The sequence below is a fragment of the Triturus cristatus genome, chromosome 4_2, assembly GCF_964204655.1.
Source record: "Triturus cristatus chromosome 4_2, aTriCri1.1, whole genome shotgun sequence".
Taxonomy (NCBI): Eukaryota; Metazoa; Chordata; class Amphibia; order Caudata; family Salamandridae; genus Triturus; species Triturus cristatus.
In genome coordinates this window covers 783,420,237-783,440,178 of record NC_140586.1, presented here as the reverse complement: position 1 = coordinate 783,440,178, position 19,942 = coordinate 783,420,237, and the positions used below count along the sequence as shown (strand labels likewise).

The 19,942-nt window shown below is 43.9% G+C and overlaps 1 protein-coding gene across 1 annotated transcript in view; it reads right to left on the bottom strand.

Annotated features, from left to right (window-relative positions):
* The window catches only part of ATPAF1 (ATP synthase mitochondrial F1 complex assembly factor 1), a 168,937-nt gene that overhangs the window by 50,345 nt on the left and 98,650 nt on the right, over positions 1 to 19,942 (bottom strand). The window contains exon 4 of the mRNA XM_085602706.1: positions 11,898 to 11,960. Within this exon, the coding sequence (XP_085458832.1) occupies positions 11,898 to 11,960 (63 nt within the window). The remainder of the gene's footprint in view (positions 1 to 11,897; positions 11,961 to 19,942) is intronic.

Below are 19,942 nucleotides of genomic sequence, written 5' to 3'. Positions count from 1 at the left end.
CCATGCCACCCCAGTTTGGACCCAGTCATATGCGGATCAGTCTTAACCCTGCCCCTCATGGGAACAGTCCAGCCCGAACTGCCAGGCCAGGTCCTCCCTGGAATGGAAACAAGCATCCTGGAACCGGTTTCGTGGTAACACCCCTAATCAGCCAGGCTAGCTTGAATCCAGTGGCACAGTGAGCAAGGATCTTTTTGTGCTGCTGTAAGTGGCAAGGGTATGCCCAGACGTGGGTTCCTTGCTTGCTGTGCCACTGGATTCAAGCTAGCCTGGCTGATGAGGGGTGACACCCTGAAACCGGTCTCAGGATGCTTGTTTCCTATCCAGGGAGGACCTGCCTCCATTGGTTGGGGGTGGGGGTGATGCGGCAAACACAGGAAGAGATTAAGGATGACTGTTTTCCTTGTCTGTAGTTTAAATGTTTACAGACCTCACTGGGTGGACAACCTCGTGAAAAGAACCAATAATCACATGTCTATCTCATTTCCTATTAAGGGTGTTTTCCTTACAAATCTGAAGGTTATATGCACCTGTTAATCCACGTGCACTGAAATTGTAACCTTTTATAACAAAAGCAAGCTCTGCCGCGCAAAACGCATATTTTTAAGTTTAAGACAGACAACAGTCAGCAGTCTTTCATAAACCCTGTACATGTTATGGTTTCAAAATTAGTTTGTCTACAATTACATCAAATTCCCACGAAAGTATTGTTTTAGTAGTGTCATGAAGTGATCCATTTATCATTGAAATACAACAATGCCCCCTTAAGCATCTGCCCGATCGCCACCTCTGGGATTACTGATCTAGCTGATTAGCATTGTCCCTGCGGGTACCCACTTCCAAGAGCACTTGGAAGTGACTTTTTATTTGTGTAGCGTGCTATATAACAAGCAATGGCAAAGCCAATAGGTCTCAGCTATGCGAGAGCTATTGGCTGTGGCAATCTGTTTTAGTCATGTTGTACGCCAGTGTGGCTGCTGTTCAGCATGGCCAAACGTTAGTGGCGTGGAGTGGGTTGGATTAGATTGTAGTAGGGTGGAGTGGAATGGGGTAGATCGGAGTGGCGTGGAGTGAGGTGGGGTAGACTGGGGTAGCGTGGAGTGGGGTATGGCTTAGAGTTGCATGGAGTGAAGTAGATTAGGTTTAAAGTGGAGTGGAGTAGATTGAACTGAGGTATATTGGGTAGAGTGAGCGGAGTGGGGTAGATTGTAGTGGAATGGGGTAGATTATAGTGGAGCGGGGTAGACAGTAGTGGAATGGGGTGGGGTAGAGTGGAGTGTGGTAGAGTTGGGTGGATTGTGGTGTACAGGAGTTTGGTACATCGGGGTATATTGGGGTAAAGTGAGATGAGGTATACTGGAGTAGATTGAAATGGGGTAGACTGGGGAAGAATGGGGAGTATTGGGGTAGTTTGTGGTTGGGTGGAGTTGGGCAGATTGGAGTGGAGTGGGGTAGATTGGGGGATTAGAGCAGGGTAGATTGGAATGGAGTGGGGTAGGTTGGAGTGGAGTGGGGTTCATGGAGTTAGGGTAGATTGGGTGGATAAGAGTAGTGTAGATTAAATGGAGGGAAGTAGGGTAGACTGGGGTAGATTCGAGTAAGATAGTTTAAAGTGCGGTAAAGTGGAGGGGAGTAGGGTAGGTTGGAGTGGGGTGAAGGGTAGTAATGTGGAGTGGAGTGGGTGCAGTTGAGTGCATTAGATTGAAGTGAAGTTGATTGGGCTAGACTGGAGTGGAGTATATTGCGGTGAAATGGGTTAGACTGGAGTTGAGTGTGGTAGATTGGAGTGGGATAGATTGTAGTGGAGTGGGGTACAGTGGAGTGTGTTAGATCGGGGTGGAGTGGGGTAGATTGTGTGGATTGGAGTTGAGTGGGGCAACTTGGGTCGACTGGAGTAGGGGAGACTAGAGCAGGGGATATCGGAGTGGAGTAGAGTGGGGTAGACTGGAGTAGAGCAGGGTAGACTGGGGTATATTGAAGTGGAATGGGGTATACTGGGTTGGAGTAGAGTGGAGTGGGGTAGAATGGAGTGGTGTAGAGTGGAGGGGTGTGGAGTGGAGTGGAGGGGTGTAGAGTGGAGTGGAGTGGAGAGCCGTGTCGTAGAGTGTCTTACAGTGGAATGTTGTGGCGCAGAGTGGCATGGCATGGAGTGGAAGACAATAGAGAGGACAGAGCATTGTAGAGTGAGGTGGTGCAGATTATTGTAGAGAGAGAGTGGTGTAATGTAGAGTATGCATGGTGAGATAGAGCACTGGCATTACAGACAACACATTTCCTATTCCTATTCCTACATTTGCACAGACATGCAACGTTACTGCGCACAAATGATAATTGTTGGAAAAGTCATCACAAAGTGTATTGATTTTTTTTGATCGTATTAAAATATTTCTTTCCACCTATTTCAAAAAAGAAAGTGCTTCATTTCTACTGTTCCCATTCTGATGTATTATGAAATATCAGCGCAGTTCATTTTTGTTGTGTGCTAGAAAAGATAACATCCAAAAGCCTGTCCTCTCGCATGGGTACGCAGCAGGATGGATTGTCACATAAATTCTCTCACTTTGAAGTCTGCGAAAGAAAAGTAAACACCACACCATGTTCTCTCGGAATACTGAGCCTGACATTTGACCTCTGTCTTTGAATGCACAGCAAATGAGGCAAGATAGGAACAAGATTTAAAGGCCTGTTTACAGATAGCGAGTACTCACAGGAGAGAAGATGTCAAGCTGGACAGCCTAAAACAACCAGTAAATGACAGAGCCAGCTGGGAAAGATGCACTCTGTAGAGTAGTTTAGCAAAAAGATAAACAAAAGGTCCCAAAAGTGCGAGCAGTGTAAGGGCACAAGTATTTGGGCCATGCTCTAGGGTAGGGTCACATGAAAGAAGAGGGAATGACCACAAAACTGACCAGCAGGAAGCAAACACTTACCAGTGGCTTGTAAGCCCTCCAATGGTAAGTAATGGGAGGGCTCCAAGCTCACTAACAGTAAACAAAATGTGTTGAAGACATTTGCTGTCTACGCGAGACCTAAAAACAATTAATAAAAGGCAAACCTCATAAAATATAATGAAATATTAGCAAGAGCATTAAGGTAAATCTATTGTGTTAGAAGAAATGTGCATCAGTCCTGTTATTGTGTGTGCTATTATATTTTAATAACAAAACTGCAATACAAAATGCCTTTCAGTAATGCACGGGAGACATTGGTTAATTTTCTGAGTGAAGGAAATTGTCCATTAGCTTGCATTTGTTGAATGATGACCTTGAGTGTGTAGTGAATTTTTCAAAACCAATGTCTGATGCACAATTTTATCAAATAAACCATCAACCTCACAACAGATGATGGAGTCACTGTTAAACAGTGCCTGGACTTCGAAGGCTCTTCTAGCCAACTTAAATCCATGCCTGGCCATAAGTTCCAAGGGCTCGTCCATAAAGTGAATCAATTCCAAAATTAAGCCTCGATATAGAAGATGATCTTTTAGCAATGGGATCCCACTAACACGTCTCTTCCACGATTTAAATGCATTTCCCAAAAAACTTTATTATGCATTTTACAATTAAAACAAAACATCATGAGTACAGCATACAGTATGACATGTTCCTTTTTTTAGCTTAGGTTGCGGCATTGAAGGTCGAACGAGAACAGCAGGGGTACAGAATCATTCTTACATATGGTACATTATGGAACAGAGCATGGTTTAGGTCATATAAGCATTAGTCCTACACTTAGCATTTATTCTCCTTGGCCTCCGCTTCCTCGTCGGTTTCCCTCATCTTTTCCGCCCACCCCAGTTTCTGATGCACTGTGTTAGGACTCACTCCCCATTGTTAGCCCAGTATTGCACAATTCGAGCCATTCCATCAAATCTTCATGTGTGCCTCCTCAGCTAATGCCCATTCCCGAACGTCCTTGAGTCAGACTGACACCTCCTGGCCCCTCTGCCCCATCCATGTAATGGTCACTCTACATCTGGCAAGTACTAGCATTAATTGCAGTAATTTGTAGGGTAATTTGCGTTTTTTGCGCTTCCGTACGTGGGCTAGTAGGCATTGCAATGGTTCTTTCCTAAGCGGAATGCCTGAAACCTCCCTTACCCGATGAACCACCCCGTCCAGAACTGACACACCACCAAACAGTCCCATGCAAGATGTATAAAGTCTGCATTTTCCTTGGTGCACCTCGGACATCTGCTATCTCTGTCGTGGGAGATGCGTTTTAACTTTGCCGGCGTCAGGTACGTGCGGTGTAAAAAATTATAATGTGTTAGTTTAAATCTGGCATTGCACGAGACAGTGCGTGTGAGAGCGCCGATAGATGCCCACTGCTTCTCTTCTATCTGTGTACTGAGGTCTCTCTCCCAGGCTGCCCTGGCGGGCGGCGTGGAATCTCGCTTCATGGCTTTATATAGGAGGGAGTCCATTCTACGACCAGCGCCGCATGTGAGTAGGATATCTAAAGCATGTGTCGGTTGGGGAATGTGCTGGATATTGTGGCCAGGTGATTTTACCTACCTCCTGTATTCCTCTGTAGTGTAGGTAATGTCCCTGCCCTAGACTAAAACACTCCCTGGCCTGTTCATAGGATATGAAGGTTTAATTCGGGAATAGGTTGGCAAGGACCTCACAACCGCCATCTCTCCACGTCTGAAAAGACATGTGGGTTCCCATCTCTCTGAAGGGGGCCAGGATGCAGATCGGCAACTCTCTATGGAATGGTGCCCGCCCTACCACCATTTCAACAACTCGCTGCCAAATGCCTGCCGTGTGTCTTACTATGTATGGGAGAGTTCCCTCCGTGCCCTGTCCCTTTATCGACGCGGTCTGAAGTGTTGCAGTATCTGCCCTTCCTGCCAGTAATCGTTTTTCCCAATTGTCTTCCTCTGCAAGCCATCGGGCCACATGCTGCAGTTGAGCTGCATAATAGTATAAGTCAAATCCAGACCTCCCTCCTCATAGCTGCATATGATAGTGTTAAGGGCAACTCTACTCCTCCTTCCAGCCCAGAGTAGTGAATTCAGGATCATATTTAGGTTTTTTTAAATGCGTGTAGGTTGTGGGCATAGTGAGTTCTGGTTGGAGGGGACCACATTAATAAGAAAAATGCATTCATATCAAACGAACAATAAAAACATTAAGAGTAAGGATTAATTTTTGAAAAAGTCTGTGCACCCTTTGAGAACGATTAACTTAGTCAACCAGGTCCTCATCACTAGCAAGCTGGACTATGTCAATGCCGAACATCACCGTGTAACTATCCAGAAGACTCCAGACTATACAGAATTCAGCTGCCAAACACACACTTAAGACTTCTCCCCACCCGCACCCACATCACCCAGCACCTCAAAGAACTCCACTGGCTCCCTATCCACAAATGGGAACTCTTCAAACTTCTCACATGCACATACAAAGCCTTGCACAACATCGGTCGACCCACCTCAACAATTGCATTGCCTGCACATACCTACCAGACACCTCCACTAAGCCAAACCCCTACACACACACATCCTCTGCATACGCAGAGGATGTGAGTGTGTGTGACAGCCAGATCTTCTACCTCACTCCCAAAGCCTGGAACAGCCTACCTGCACATCAGAGCTGCCTCCTCAGTTCTTAAATTTTGCGAGAAACTGAAGACATGGCTCTTACCCTCGTCTTGGCCCTGACTCCGCCCACGCTGCTCCTGCTTTTCATTGCCAGGATACCTTCCCAGATGAGTCATGCACTCTACAAATACCATAATATAACATAACATGCCTAAGACAAACTAATACATTCACTATTCCAGGAAAATAAAACACTTTGCTATATAACTCTTCCCCACTGCATCTCAACTACTGAATATGTGTGTGCGTTTTATGCTATAGGTGTTTTTGCATCACGATAATCATCTGTGAAGGTAGCCAGAAGCTCTATAGCAGATGTGTGATGCCAGCCCTGGAAGCTTACTAAAGAAACCAGGTCTTTAGATTCTTGCAAAAGTCAAGAAGACAGGAGGAGGCTCTGATTTCGTGTGGGAGGTGGTTCCAGGCTTTAGGGGCCTGATATGAGAAGGCACAGCCCTCTGCTCTGCTATTGTGTATGCGTGGGGTGTGTACTGGTGCGAAACTAGCAGAGCGGAGGTGTCTGGAAGGTTGGTGGAAGTGATTGTGGCTGTTCAGGTAGGTAGGGCCAGGGCTGTGGAGAGCTCTGTAAGTGTGAGTGAGGAGTTTAAAGTGTGCATACTTGTGTATCAGGAGCCAGTGGACTTCCCTAAGCTGTGGTGTGATGTGAGTTTGACGTGCGAAATTGAGGACTAGTGTGGCTGGTCTGCTGTCTTCTTATGAGCTGGTTGGTAAACCCTGCGTACAGGGTGTTTCAATTGAATGAGGGCTCAATACCAACGGGCAGTATTCTATAACTAGCTGACCAATTACCTCTTCTCGTCGCAAATTAGCGCTCCTCCTTCCAGCATCACAACCCCAAGGCTATGAGGCTAGCGCCTGCTGGTATGCAGTGCTTTACAAAACCCTAAAAAATACATAAATTAAAATGGGATTCTGCATGTTCAGCCCCCAATGACTGAGCTGTTGACAGAATATCCTATGCAAGTTCAATGTGGTCTTGATAGGCAGAAAGGCTTGCAATCCCGTTAATTTTTAATATACAGTATCTGCTTGCAAAGGGATTTCTACTGGGATTAACCCTAGAGAAGATGCAGAAAGGTTCGGAGTTGGACTCCAGATTTAGCTTTGCTTCTGAAATGGTTGGAATCTGTTATAATTTGTGTAATTTTATTCAGCTTTCCTTGCGCTGCCATGCTTGTGCTGCCATCACATGTACATCGTTCTGTGACGTTGTTCTTACATTCTATTGAGTGGCGGTTGGGAGTTGGGTTTATTGCCTGGCCATACCGGTTGGGTGTCTGAGCTCTCCCGTGTGAATAAAGCTTCTTCTTTGAGAACAGAGTCAAAGAAAGGTTTTGGTGGCCAGGAATGGATAAGCAAGTGAAGGATTAGGTGGAGCGTTGCAGTAGTTGTAAGGAGTCAGAAAAAGGATTGTGAGTTGGATTTTAGATAGGCCGGTTCCTTGGGAGCCGGTTGTTGGATTGGAAGGAGTTTGAAAACAAGCACTTGCAGTGCAATAGGTCTCGCATTTGCGAGAGTTATAGGTGGCACTAGCTCAATGGGTCCAGGGGGTACAGCTCCCGTGATATTTAAGTTACAGTTTTCACAGGAAAAGCCTTTCTACAGTACGTCATACATCTAGTCATTACGCCACTATGTCTAACAGTGGCCATCCTTGTACTGTTCAGCGTCGATGCCTTTTAAGGCTGCATACGGTGAAATATTTCTGTGTTTCCTATAGTCACACAAACACATTGCCTATTGGAAGGCGCGGGGATATTAACTAATTTGCCCACAATCACAGGTTGGTAAACACAACTGTTATTCACATTATTAATACCCTTAATAATCCCTCAAATCATCATACCATCCAAGCAACTACTAATTGCAATAGTGAACCCTGCACACTGATGCTAACTACTCCTCTTGCCACAAAACTAACTAAACAATAAATTACACATTACATACTTAGTAAACACATACATACAACTACTTACCTGTTAAATACATTTAAGCACTCCAAACAAAACCAATATGCAAAATTGTCATTACAATACCAATAACTCCAACTCTAACTGATGCGCGACCTGTGGCATTACAAATGCTTGTTTAGATATTTGTAATAAGTCAACAATTCAGATTCAGTTTCAAGCATGAGACTGTTATGAGGCCCACAAACAGTTTATAATTGTTTATCGCATATGCCTATTGGTGGGGTTCCGTCTCTGTTTAAGTCCATTTTGTAGTGTTTTTAGATTTATATGTATGACATGATTGTATATATTTTATAAATGGCATTTTAGTAATTTATTTGTGTGATCATGTTATAGTATACATTGAAAAGGATATTGTATATGTTTTAAATTATACTTTTATGGTCAAATTGACCGGAATAAAAGTATTTTGATGATGGTATAAATCTTGTCTGGAAATGCTGCACCAGTTCTGTACGTAGCTGAAGAGAAGTAGTAGAAATCTTCTCCAGCCACCTGCTAGGGACAAGGTACTCTCATACAAGATACTCTCACCCAAATTCTTTACCTCTATGTTTCTGACACAAATGCTAGCCCCATTCTCGTGTAGAAACAAATTCTATACATTGCACTTTACTTACATGTGAGGCCTCTAAGCTGCTCTAAGTAAATGCGGACTAGTCTGAGATCCTATTTATGGGCCTGACAGCCATATCCATGCTATCAGTTCTCTCTCTAGCCCTCCAGCACCGAGCCCCCATCCGCTGAGAAATCAGGAGTCAGAAATCAGGGGCATTGTCTGATTCTGCATGGGTTTTAGGCCATCTTATCCCATGAATGACCAGATTAGGGACTCGCCATCGATTATTAATATTTTTTTAATCACACAGAACCAGCCCTTTTCTACTCTACTCACAAAAGATTAGACTACTTTTTGATGATTGTCCAAAACCTACTTGGCTACTGCAACAATCACATCCGAGCATAAAAAAAGATTTTAAGAATAGTAATCTCTTTGAAACCACTTAGCTAATTGATACATAACTTAAAGAATGCTTACCATGCCAACATAGCACTGGAAGCTTGGTGCCAATATCTCATAGAAGAAGGGAAATCAGATCTCAACACTCACTAAAATAAGTTCAGTTACCTGTAGTGCCTCTTTAACAGCTAAGCACCATCTAGAACTCCACACTCAAACAGAACAGCACAGCTTAACATCCCTCACTGCAAACAGCTGAAATGCAGTAGAAACCCATGCAAGCCAGAGGGACCCTGCAATGAACTGTGGATCCCCTTGAGCTACCTAGAGGAAAACCACCTGAAATCTTGCGTAGAGAGGGCCCTACTGAGACTTACCTTTATTGGCCCGTCACAAGCCAGTGCAGAGAGGATTGTAGGTAAGCAGAGCCCCCTTGCAGCCAATATCTTGGGATACAATGTGGATCTACCAACTTTGCTTTTCTACCATTTGGCACAGAACTAGTCAATTCTGGATTCATGATCCAATTGAAGACCATTGTGTGTGGTGAGTGGTAGGGTTCATCTGTTACAAATTGACTGCCATTTCCAGTACGCTGGGCAGTTTAACTTCACGCCAGGCCGAAACTCCCTGCATCCCACTCTCCTTGCACTGCAGTAGGGTCAGATTGACGAAAGCAGAAGTTCCATATCCTGCCCAGGTGCAAATGGCATTCCAAGCGGACGTTGGGTCCTATGGCATGTACTGTGCCTAGACTTGCCAATCCGTGTTCTGTACTTGTACCTTTACACCCACACGCCTAATGACTCAGTTTTCACGGTATGTAGCAACGTTCAGAATGCATCCCCTAAAGTAAGTATGTGGTAATTACATAATTAGAAAGATTAATGGAATATTGTGCACACAATGCCAAAGAAACAAGTCTGGTTAAAAGTCCTAATGTCTGTAATAACAAACATTACACGCGTAACTCTTTCCGAATGATAGTATGTATAGAAGTATCTTGGTGCATAGGCAGTGGTATCAAAACAAACACGAGCTAATTAGGCAAATTCTTTTGCTTTCAGTGGCTGCCGGAGCTCCAGTTCTCCTTCTGCAGAGCGCCTAAAGTCGCCTCTGGTCTAATGGACCCTTTTAAAATATGTCTTGTGTTGATAAATTAAATTCTTACCCTGCCAGCGGTGCCTGGCTTTCAACAGAACTGATCCCTCACAATAACAACAAGGAGGAAGAGACGTGGCGAGACAACGCGCGCATCGCCTGTCCAGGCGTGCACATATCCTGTTCCCCTTCGGCACAGAAAGTGGCAACAGTTGATCTTGCCAAGGCGCGCATGCGCTGCGTCGCTAGGCGAGACCTTAAAAGCGTGCATGGATTTTATCGGTCCATTCAGTGATTTGCACGATAATGAAAAGTTTGCAGCAGTCTTAGTAGATGCTTGTTCAAGAGGGGTACAGGTAATCTTCAAGAGAAATATTACAACAGAATACACTGAGTGTTTTAAGTGAAATTTTTAGGAGGGAGGGCATTCCATCTATTCTTGTTACAAACAATGGTACCCAACTCACCACAAGAGAAACTGATTTTTTTTTAACAAAACTGGTTTGAGACACGTGTGTACTTCACTGTGTAACCCACAGGGAAATAGTCTGTGTGAGAGGATTAACAAGTTAATCAGAGGTACAATGCAATTAGCGGTCACTTCAAACATACCTGTGCAGCGTACCATCAAGGACATGTTATGGGCTTATCGTACCACTGTACATCAAGGTATGGTCAAGACTCCGTTTGAGTTAATGAGGGGAAGACAAGCTGGCACCAAAATGGTTCCAACTTGGTTGCACAGCGATTTGACCAATTGTTTTTCTACTAAGCACAAGAAAACTTTGGTTTGTGGTAAAAGGGACATACAGCAATGTGACTGGGGAAAAGTCAAACCAGGTGGTATAGTGAGGGGATTTAGCAAATTCAGGGGTCCTTTTCAGGTGAAGTGCATAGGGGGGAGTTGGGTGAAGCTACAGAATGGTCAAACGTGGGATCTAAGAAGGGTGGCATTGTACCAAATTCAGGGAAAGGGTGTGCAGAATCCCACGGAGGTGCATGAAGAGGTCTCGGGTTGTACACCAGTAGCAAGTAATACCCTTGAGAACAGCAAAAAGAAAAAAATCAGCCCTGTTCCCCGGAGACATCTTTACCTGAACCAAGGGAAGGCAAACAGATGGGAAGGATTCTCAGGGAACGAAGGATGACACAGCATTTGAAACATTATGTCTGTTACTAAGTCACTTTGCTCTCAACTCTTCAAGGAAGGGAGTGGGTATGTTGGTATGTCTTATAGTCTTTCCTGGGCACTTTCGCGTGTGTTCTATTTTTCCCTCCTCCATGCCTATTTTGTACTTCTACCCATTTTATTTTCTTGTTTTAGTTTCATTTCCTAACATGTATAGTTCTCCAAACCCTGGACTTTTGATTATGCTTTTCAACATATCATAAGGTTATGTCAGTTATTTACTATCTTCTTCTAAGAGTTGTTCTTTTCATTTCTTTTGTGGAAGACAAGGAGATGTCTTATAATTTGTGTACTTTTATGCAGCTCTTCTCACGCTGCCATGCTCGTGCTACCATCACATGCACATTGTTCTGTGACGTTGTTCTTACATTCTATTGAGTGGCGGTTGGGAGTTGTATTTATTGACTGGCCGTACCGGTTGGGTGTCTGAGCTGTCTCCTGTGAATAAAGCTTCTTCTTTGGGACAGAGTCTCAGCTTCATTGTGTCTACCACAGAATCCTTCATCCAATAAATCTTGTTACTGGTAGAAGGATCTTTATTTCATGACTAGCGAACATAAAAACGCCCATCGTACTGGAATATAGATCATGAAGCTCTTACAAGGTGACGTCCTTGATCAGATAAGCGCATTAAAATCAATGGAGAAGTTACATTTTTATATCTGTCACCTCAGTGTGGTTTGAGTAGCGTAAGTGATGAAACACCTGTTTATCATAACCATTAAGCTGTGTAACCTTGTCTTATTACTAGGCAGACAATGTAGCAAACATCTCAATGTCTACGGCAGGAGTGTTTTAGGTGCAGAAAAAGAATAAAGGAAAAAAACAGAGAAAAGAAAAGGGGGTAGAGTGCAAAATCCAATCATTTACCTTTTACTCTCTGCAATATCACTTAGCCTTGGGGCTATTCGATATGGTAAGTCTACGTTTAGAAAATATGTTGAAGGTCAAGCACTAAATAAACGACCAGGCGTTTTCAGAAGCACATAACATGTACATCACTCATTTATGATTAATTTGTTAAAAAAAGATATAAATGTGTACCTCTGTTATTTCATCTGCTGTTTTGTCCTTCACCAGCTCAATATTTAGGATTCCGCTGAGGGTCTGTTGCAAAAGAAAAACATGGATATTGAAAAATCGGGTAAGTATTAAGGAGCAAAAACAGCGTATTTCAATGGAGAAAGGAGATATATATACACACACACACACACGCACACGCACACACACACACACACCTGTAGGCAGTGCCTGACACATTCTTTTAAAGGAGAAATCCCACATTACCCTCACTCAACTTCCACCACGACTAATTCTTTTATTCTGAGAGGTTCCAAAGGGAGTGCTTTGCTCACCTCTAAAGGAGCCAGTCAACAGTCCCTTCATGCACAGAAGCTTGCTGATTGGGGGAGGGGGTGGGGTAGTTAGGGAGTACTTCTCCTCCTGATCACAAGAGAGATGTCATGAACAGCACTTCTCCACAGAGGTCATCCTCTCTATTGTCCAGCCCAGTCTGCTCTTGACCACAGTTTGGAATCACGCTCTTTACGGGTGGCACCAAGCCTAGAGGTCTGAATGCTCTGTATAGATCAAATGGTGCACAGTAGAAGAGGGCTTGGGCATAAAAGGACTCAACCAACATTCATATGGTCAAGATACGTTCGCCCGGCCCGTCTGTCTCCACATGAGGAACAATTGCAGAGCTCATAGCTAATCCTTTCTAAAGGTACTTCCGAGTTTATTGATTTATTTAGTGTTTTATAGAGCGCGAACGTGACCCGTTAGGGTATCAGAGCGCTTTACAGAGATAACAAGCTAAATTCAAAGGTTAGGAGCAAACGATCATGAATACACTTGAGGGAGAACATACAGACAAGAGCGAGGGAGGATTGCATAACATCGGCCTTTGCCCAATAAAGTTACAGAGAGGTACGAATTCTGCTGTATGCTAAACATGGTCCATGGTACCAGAATCGCATAAGTTACATCTGTAATGTCTAGTGAGGTTTAAAATGGGTGGTGTTCATATAAATAGCGGTAAAGTGTTGCTAAGCCTCTGATTCTGTTAGTGCTCTGAGAGAGGTTATGGCAGGAATTTGCCCATTAGAAAAGTCTTAGCTTCCTGCTATTTAGGTGGGATATCAAGCTGATACAGGCAGAGTTTCCTTGGCCCCGGGACCTTCCATAATGAGGGGGATTCATCTATTCCCATTTCAGTTGCATCGAGGGACAGAAAAGTACCCCCATCTACCCAACTTTTACTAATACGTAGGAATGGCCGCAACCTGGACTGGGATACATAGGGCTTCTGCCAAGGTAGCAGAGGGCATTATCTCTGCCACCCTGGTGGACCACCTCTCACTTTACAGATCTCTGTCAGCATGGCAAACATCTCTGTACCTTCAGAGGAGCCGCCACGACTGCGGCTCTTCTGAAGGCACTAAGAGATTGCTGAGCAGTCACCATGGCTAATGCAGCCTCTCAGAATACATTTTTGTTTTGCAAAAGGGAACTAACACAACTGGAGGTTGTTTTTTTTAAACAATATATGAATAACCCTGACACCCAGGGAGATTCCATCCACAGTATGGTGGTCATTGTAGGTCTTGCCTGCAGCCACTGTGCATGGGCTGTTGCTACAACGACTATCTCTTGTGTTTAATTAAAGAAAAGAAAACTCTAAAGGGGGCTTTTAGCTTTCCCATTGTTTACCATTCGTTGGCATCATTATTACTCTTCCTTGATGCCTTTTAATTCAGCAGTGTGCACGACACATCACTTCCTGCATCATTTCCTGTTCTTTGTGTGGAGCATGGACCAGGTACCGATTGATTAACCTCAAATAGAGTCCATCTGCTCCTCGAGCTCTGATAGAGGTACTATTTCTTTTTTGGGGCCATTTTTAAATTGTGCGACCACGACCCGACCTGAAGGTATTACATTACACAAGTTCACATAACATTTTTTAGGCATGGGAGAGCAAGTAATTTGCCCAGATTTTTTTCCCTGTCATATGTTTATTAGTATTACTATACGAGGTGGGTAGAATTTCGGAGGAAAATGAAAAAATTAATTAGTATCCTTTACTACAGTGGCCACTGGATGGCACCATAGTAACACAGATATATTAATATGAGACAAAGTAAAGGGCTCCAATAGTGTAAACTAGGAGGTAGAGCAGAATACAAGCATTGGCAAAGCCAATAGGTTTTGCCTATGCAAGAGCTACTGGTTTTGTCAATATTTTGTTTACCAGAAAAAAAAAAGCTTTGATGCTGCCAGCGCCGACTGCGTCATAGCGCTTTTTTCCCCATTTCTTTGGGACCATGATGTACAGCTGCCACGCTGCTGTACAACATGGCTAAAACACATTGACAAAATCAATATCTATCACCTAGGTGAGACCTATTGGCTATGCCAATGCTTGCTATTTTTAGGTCTCGCTGAGACAGCGAAAGCTGTCTCTTTGAGACATTTTGTAGTGGGCTTTTAAAAGTGCAACCAAGTCAGCCTAGACCTACAGTGCATGTGCGCGGGCGCGCGCGCCGCTTTTACCCGGATTACTTTCACTTTCGCGGCCGCACGGCTGCTTTGATGTTTGATCGCGATCACTTTCGCTTAGCTGTCTGTTTGAAGTTTGATGTAGGGGCACCTACAAGAAGAAATCCCATGAAGTCCTACAAATGTCAGCTCCTTTGTGAGTATCTTATCCCAAGAGAAAGCTGCCGTCTGCATCATGAAGCGTATCTCTGCTTTTAAATGTAAAAGGGAGCTAATCTTGATCATCAAGGAACATGAACTCGTCCGAAACTTTCAAAATCAAACCTTTCCAATCGCTCGGTGACAATATTGCCTGAAATGCAACAGGAAACATTATTAAAATCTAAGAAAGCGTTCTGGTTTATTTGTTTAGGCCTGCTCGTGGTTTATAACCTGCTGCTCTTCCAATCATCACAGTACTTCTCTGCATCACCATTCCTGAGGAGGCCCATCTGCCCTTTTTTGAAACCCGTTCTCCCGACACTCAGTCCCTGCCTCATTTCTCTACTTGAGGCACGCTTCCACTTGCGTTCATTTATTCAAAAATACTCGGATCCCTCCTTATCTTCAGAAATGGCCTCACAGGTATGGAAAAGAATGATAATCACTCCTTTGAAAAATCTTAGTTTGGTTTCTTAAGTTACCTTGGCCTATCTCTGCCACAAACTGGCTAAAACGTCATATCCAGCTGGCTGCGTGACCACATTGCGCTGCCTTTAGTATGGCTAGTGTTATGAAGTTGGTGCTAATTGCTGTCCTTGCCTGTGCTTGGTTCTAGACTCTGGTAATGGACAGTTCTGGTACTCGTCACCATCTGCTGCATTTGACATAGTCAACCAATCCGTTCTGGTTGGGCGGCTAGTGATGCTAGGAGAGTAAGGGCCACTGTTGAACTGGATTAGCTCTTTGCTGAGCCATTGGCCACCGGTTTTCTGCACATCCATTTTTAGGTCTCGCTGTTGTCCTTTCTTTTGTGGCCTCTGAATTGTTCCCCAAACAGTTTATTGTGCACGCCAGGCTGCTAACAGTCCTTATCTGAACATTAAGTTTTTAGATTGTTTTGCTCTGCAAGTGACTGGAAAGAACTATCCAGCTAGTTAAAAATGTGATCCACACCGTTCCCTGTGCACTTCAGAAATCACCAGCAGTAATCCAGGAGGTCCCAGAGTAATGACAATAATGTCTAGCCCCTTGGAGAAGGGCTAGTTGTTCCAGCTATGTCAAAGCAAATTCCACTGCTTTATTTCATTCTTTCGCCCTCTCTGCTCGTTGGAAAAGGCCTCCCCCTTCCTACTCCTTCCTCACTCTCTGCCTCGGACCTGGATTTAATTCTCCCACCCACACGTATACAGACTTCAGGCCCGCTTGCCGCAGGCTTCCGGAAACAAAAGACTGCACAGCTACTTGTAAAATTCGGGGTTGCAGGGCCCTAGACTACAGACTATGCCAAGCTGCGCTGAGTGGGGAGGGAAAATGTTCTGACCCATTTAGCCACATAAAACCGTCCCTTTCACGTCTCCCAGGTAGGCCAGTGCAATGATCTTTTGGTGAACATAACAGTATTACAAATAAATAACATTTGAAAACGTAATTGGGAAAGCATTCTGTTTTTTTTCTCTCCATTTGTCATTGCTTTTCTGCTGGTAAAAATATACATTTTTTGCTTACGAAATGCTCATTATCTTATTCTCCCTTGCATAGCGAACATTTACTATGCCAATCTACAATGCCTACTTTGCTGTGCACTGGACTGTTGCAGACCACACTTGGTGACCAACTTACTATCGGCCATACTGGAAGGCTACTCTGATGCTCGTCTAGCTATCTGAGAAATAATCCTATTTCTACTTACACTGCACCATTCATGTTATATGTGTATATGTATGTGTGTTTATATATATGTGTATATATATATGTATATATATATATGTGTGTGTGTATGTGTATATATTTATATGTATGTATGTATATGCATGTTTATGCCTATGTGTGTGTGTATGAGGGGTAGCAAGCACTATAAAAATGCAAACCCTTCCGTCCTCTATCCCGATTCGTTTACAATCCAAATAACAGACTAACCTTCCCACAGCTCAAATCAAATTAATCTCATTTCCCTGCACTAATTCATCACTAATCCTTCTTGGGTTCCAGGGTAGCGTGCTACTCGCCAAAAAGCGCTTTGATACCTCATTTGGGGTAGCAAGCACTATATAAATGCACACCTTTCCCTCTTTCATACCTCCTCTATTCTTTTCAATCCAAATAAAAGACTAACTTGTCCACTGCTCATTTGAATTTCATATTTCCCTCACTAATTTACCACTTATCCTTCCTTGGTTACGGAGTAGCATGCAACTTGCCGAAATACACTTCAACGCCTCATCAGGGGTAGCAGGCACTATATGAACTAAAACCTTTCCCTCTTCTATCCCTCCACTATCCTCCTCAAGCAAAATAACTGACTAACATATCCACAGCTCAAATTAATGTCATATTTCACTATACTAATTCACCACTAATCCATTTGGGTTCGGGAATAGAATGCTACTCGCCAAAAAAGCCCTTTAACACCTCAAAAGGGGTAGTAAGCGCTACATAAAATCAATTACAATAAAATACAGTACATAAGCTCTGGTTTCATTACACATAGTAGCATTCTTTTTTGTCAGCTTGCCCATACAAATGGCAGTAGCAATGTTCAAATATCACTCAGCCGCATAAAAAAAAAAAAAAATTGCAAAGCAATAGGTCTCGCACTTGCAAGAGTTTGAGCTATTGGTATTGTAAATGACAATGCCTTTTATTTATGTGTTGGTTTTCAAAACAGATTAATAAAAGGCATCATCATTTACAATGCCAATAGCTTAAACTCTCGCAAATGCGAGACCTATTGCATTGCAAATGCTTGTTTCTGTCTGGGATTGCCAGGCTTTCCCAGGAGTTCTCGAAAAGAAAAAAAACATCAAATCACCTACTCTAAATGTGGCAGCCGAAGGGCCGGCCTTTAGCATGGGCGAGCTGGGCTCAGGGCGCCAATTTTCTGAGCGGCGCATGGAGCTGTGTGCATTAAGGTTATGCCAACAGCAGCGCCCTTCTCATCTTGCTCCAGCCTTGACCTTGTCCCTGCCTGTTCGTTTCGGTCTGATTTGCCAGTTTAAAGTGGTTTCAGTCCTTCATTACCATACGACTTGCGATGTTTTAACACCCCTTTAGCCCCCTTCTTTGTCCTCCCTCCACCCACGACACCTGCTAGCACACATCAAGAAAAACCATCAACTGCGTGAGGGAGCTAAGCTATCAGTGATTTAGGTGAGCTGGGGTAGGCCCGGGACGTTTGTGTTCAGGGGCCACTCCCTGCTCATCCAGATACTGACAAGTGAAAACAAAAGGAAGCCCCTGCTGCCTCATTTAATGCACTACCATGAGCAAGGGCGCCACATTTCTCTCCACCCATGCCCAGGGCGCTATCTTAGCAAAGGCCACCTCTTGGCAGACAGTCCGATATAGTTACACCTGCAGCCCTAAGTCGCTCGGCCCGGCAGTGTAAGGTTACCGCCGTAGAGCCCGCGGGGGCACTGCTGGAATAAACATGATAGTCTGTCCGACTTTAAATAGAGTGGGAGGCCCTCAGTTTGGTAGATAGGGTGCTATGCTACATTTGTTTTGGATGACACAGTCCCCTAAAATCTAACTGAGGCCCAAGTCTCTTCAGGATTTTCTTTGTTTCATGTTTCATCATTTCTTAGATATTTTCTTCACAAAATCAATCAATCAATCCAATCAGACATTGGCGCGCTCTATAAATGCCGGATTGATTGATTGATTTTGGGGAGAAAATATCTAAAAACCAATGAAAGTGACTGGTAAGTCAGAGAATAATGATGCAGGGTCCTGAACACCAGCTACCTACAGTACATATGCCTGCAAGCAATAAAAATAATTTCCATTCCAGACCACTCAGAGGGCTGCTCAGATTCTATCTCTAAGTACAAACTATCTTCTAGGGTGGAAAATGAGAGTGCAGGCAAAGTGTTATGGTGATGAGTGCTACATTCATGCTGGATGTCCTCAAACAACGGTGTGTTAATGGCTACCTCTCATACACATGTGAGAGGTTCTTCTATGTTGCTGGCAGTCTTATTTACAGATACCCGGAAAACCTCTTCTCGACAGCGTGTGTGTGCACTCTTTTGCTGCATTATACTCCACAAGGATGTCAGCATTATTCCCATAAAGGAACATCCTTCTAACGCTCAACATCAACACATCAGAATAAGAACCTTCTTCACAATTTCAAAATCCTGTCAAACTACCTTTGCTCCTTTTGAGTGTGAAATCACAGGAGACATTTACTGGATAAGGCACTAGCCCAGATGAATTGCTATTTGCTGCCTATTACGAGGGTGTGATTTGTGTCTCTATTTTGACCAGGACACTGCAGATTTTCTCCTGCCACTTTGAGGACATCTGAGGTTGCCTCTGGGCCCTGAATGATTGGTACAGTGTACTGTATGTTGGCCTGTGAACTCAGGGGACTCCAGGGCTCTCTTGCTTAGGCATTTTATACATCTTGTAAATAACCTCCCTTTTCAATGAGCCAACGTGGTCAGTTTTGATGCCTCTGAAATTAAACTATTACAAAAGTTGTCCAGTTATTCCATTAAAGAAATATTTTAAGTAGTGTGTTTTATCATGATACTAAACAAAAAAAGAATTACGAACGAGCAATGATATGGTTGGGATGGAAAACTCCTCTGCATGGTAATGGACGTGTCCCCCTGATCTGAGTGCCAAACTGAACTGATGTCTGGATCCCTAATGCTGATTGATAGGCAAACACGGATCATGCGGGTTCACCAGGACATGGAAATGTTGGACCTGGAGGAGCGCCCACACCATTACCCTCATAGTGATGGAAGGTTACTGCCTTCAACAGCAGTTAAGCAGCAGGAGCACAGTGGTGGCAGCATACCTTGTGTAGTGATCAGCAGGAGTGAAGAGATCCTTTTCAGTTCGAGCTTAGACAGCGCTTGCGCCGTCAGGATGATCTGTTGCATGTACTTTTTGGGCTTTGACCCCTCCCATCTCTTTTGATTTGTCTAGTCCGCAGTCTTGTAAAAATCCTTGCTTGCTAATGGGTAATTTGGCTTCCTCGTCCCTCCTTTTTACAAATTGTTCACTCCCATGGAGTATCACCTCAGGACTTGTAGGCTTCCGTGTGTCCCACTGTAACATCTGTTTATGGACTACTTTTACCTTTCTCCAAGAGCATTTGACCCGAGCGCTGGATGTTTTCGGTGCTCCGAGGTCCTTTTCTATAAACAGAGCTATAAATCATGCTTTTATCTCCTTACAGTTGCTGCGCATTCAAAGACCAAGGTCAAATGTTAGAGCCTGTTTTCCGACTGCAAAGAGGTTTGAGATGAGACAGCTTCTCCGAGTTAACTTCCCTCCCTCCTCTTCCTTGTTACCTTCTTTCCTTCCTACTCTTGCTGGCTTGCGCACTGCCATCAGTGTAGACCTAGGGCAAGTACGGACACAGTCTTGTG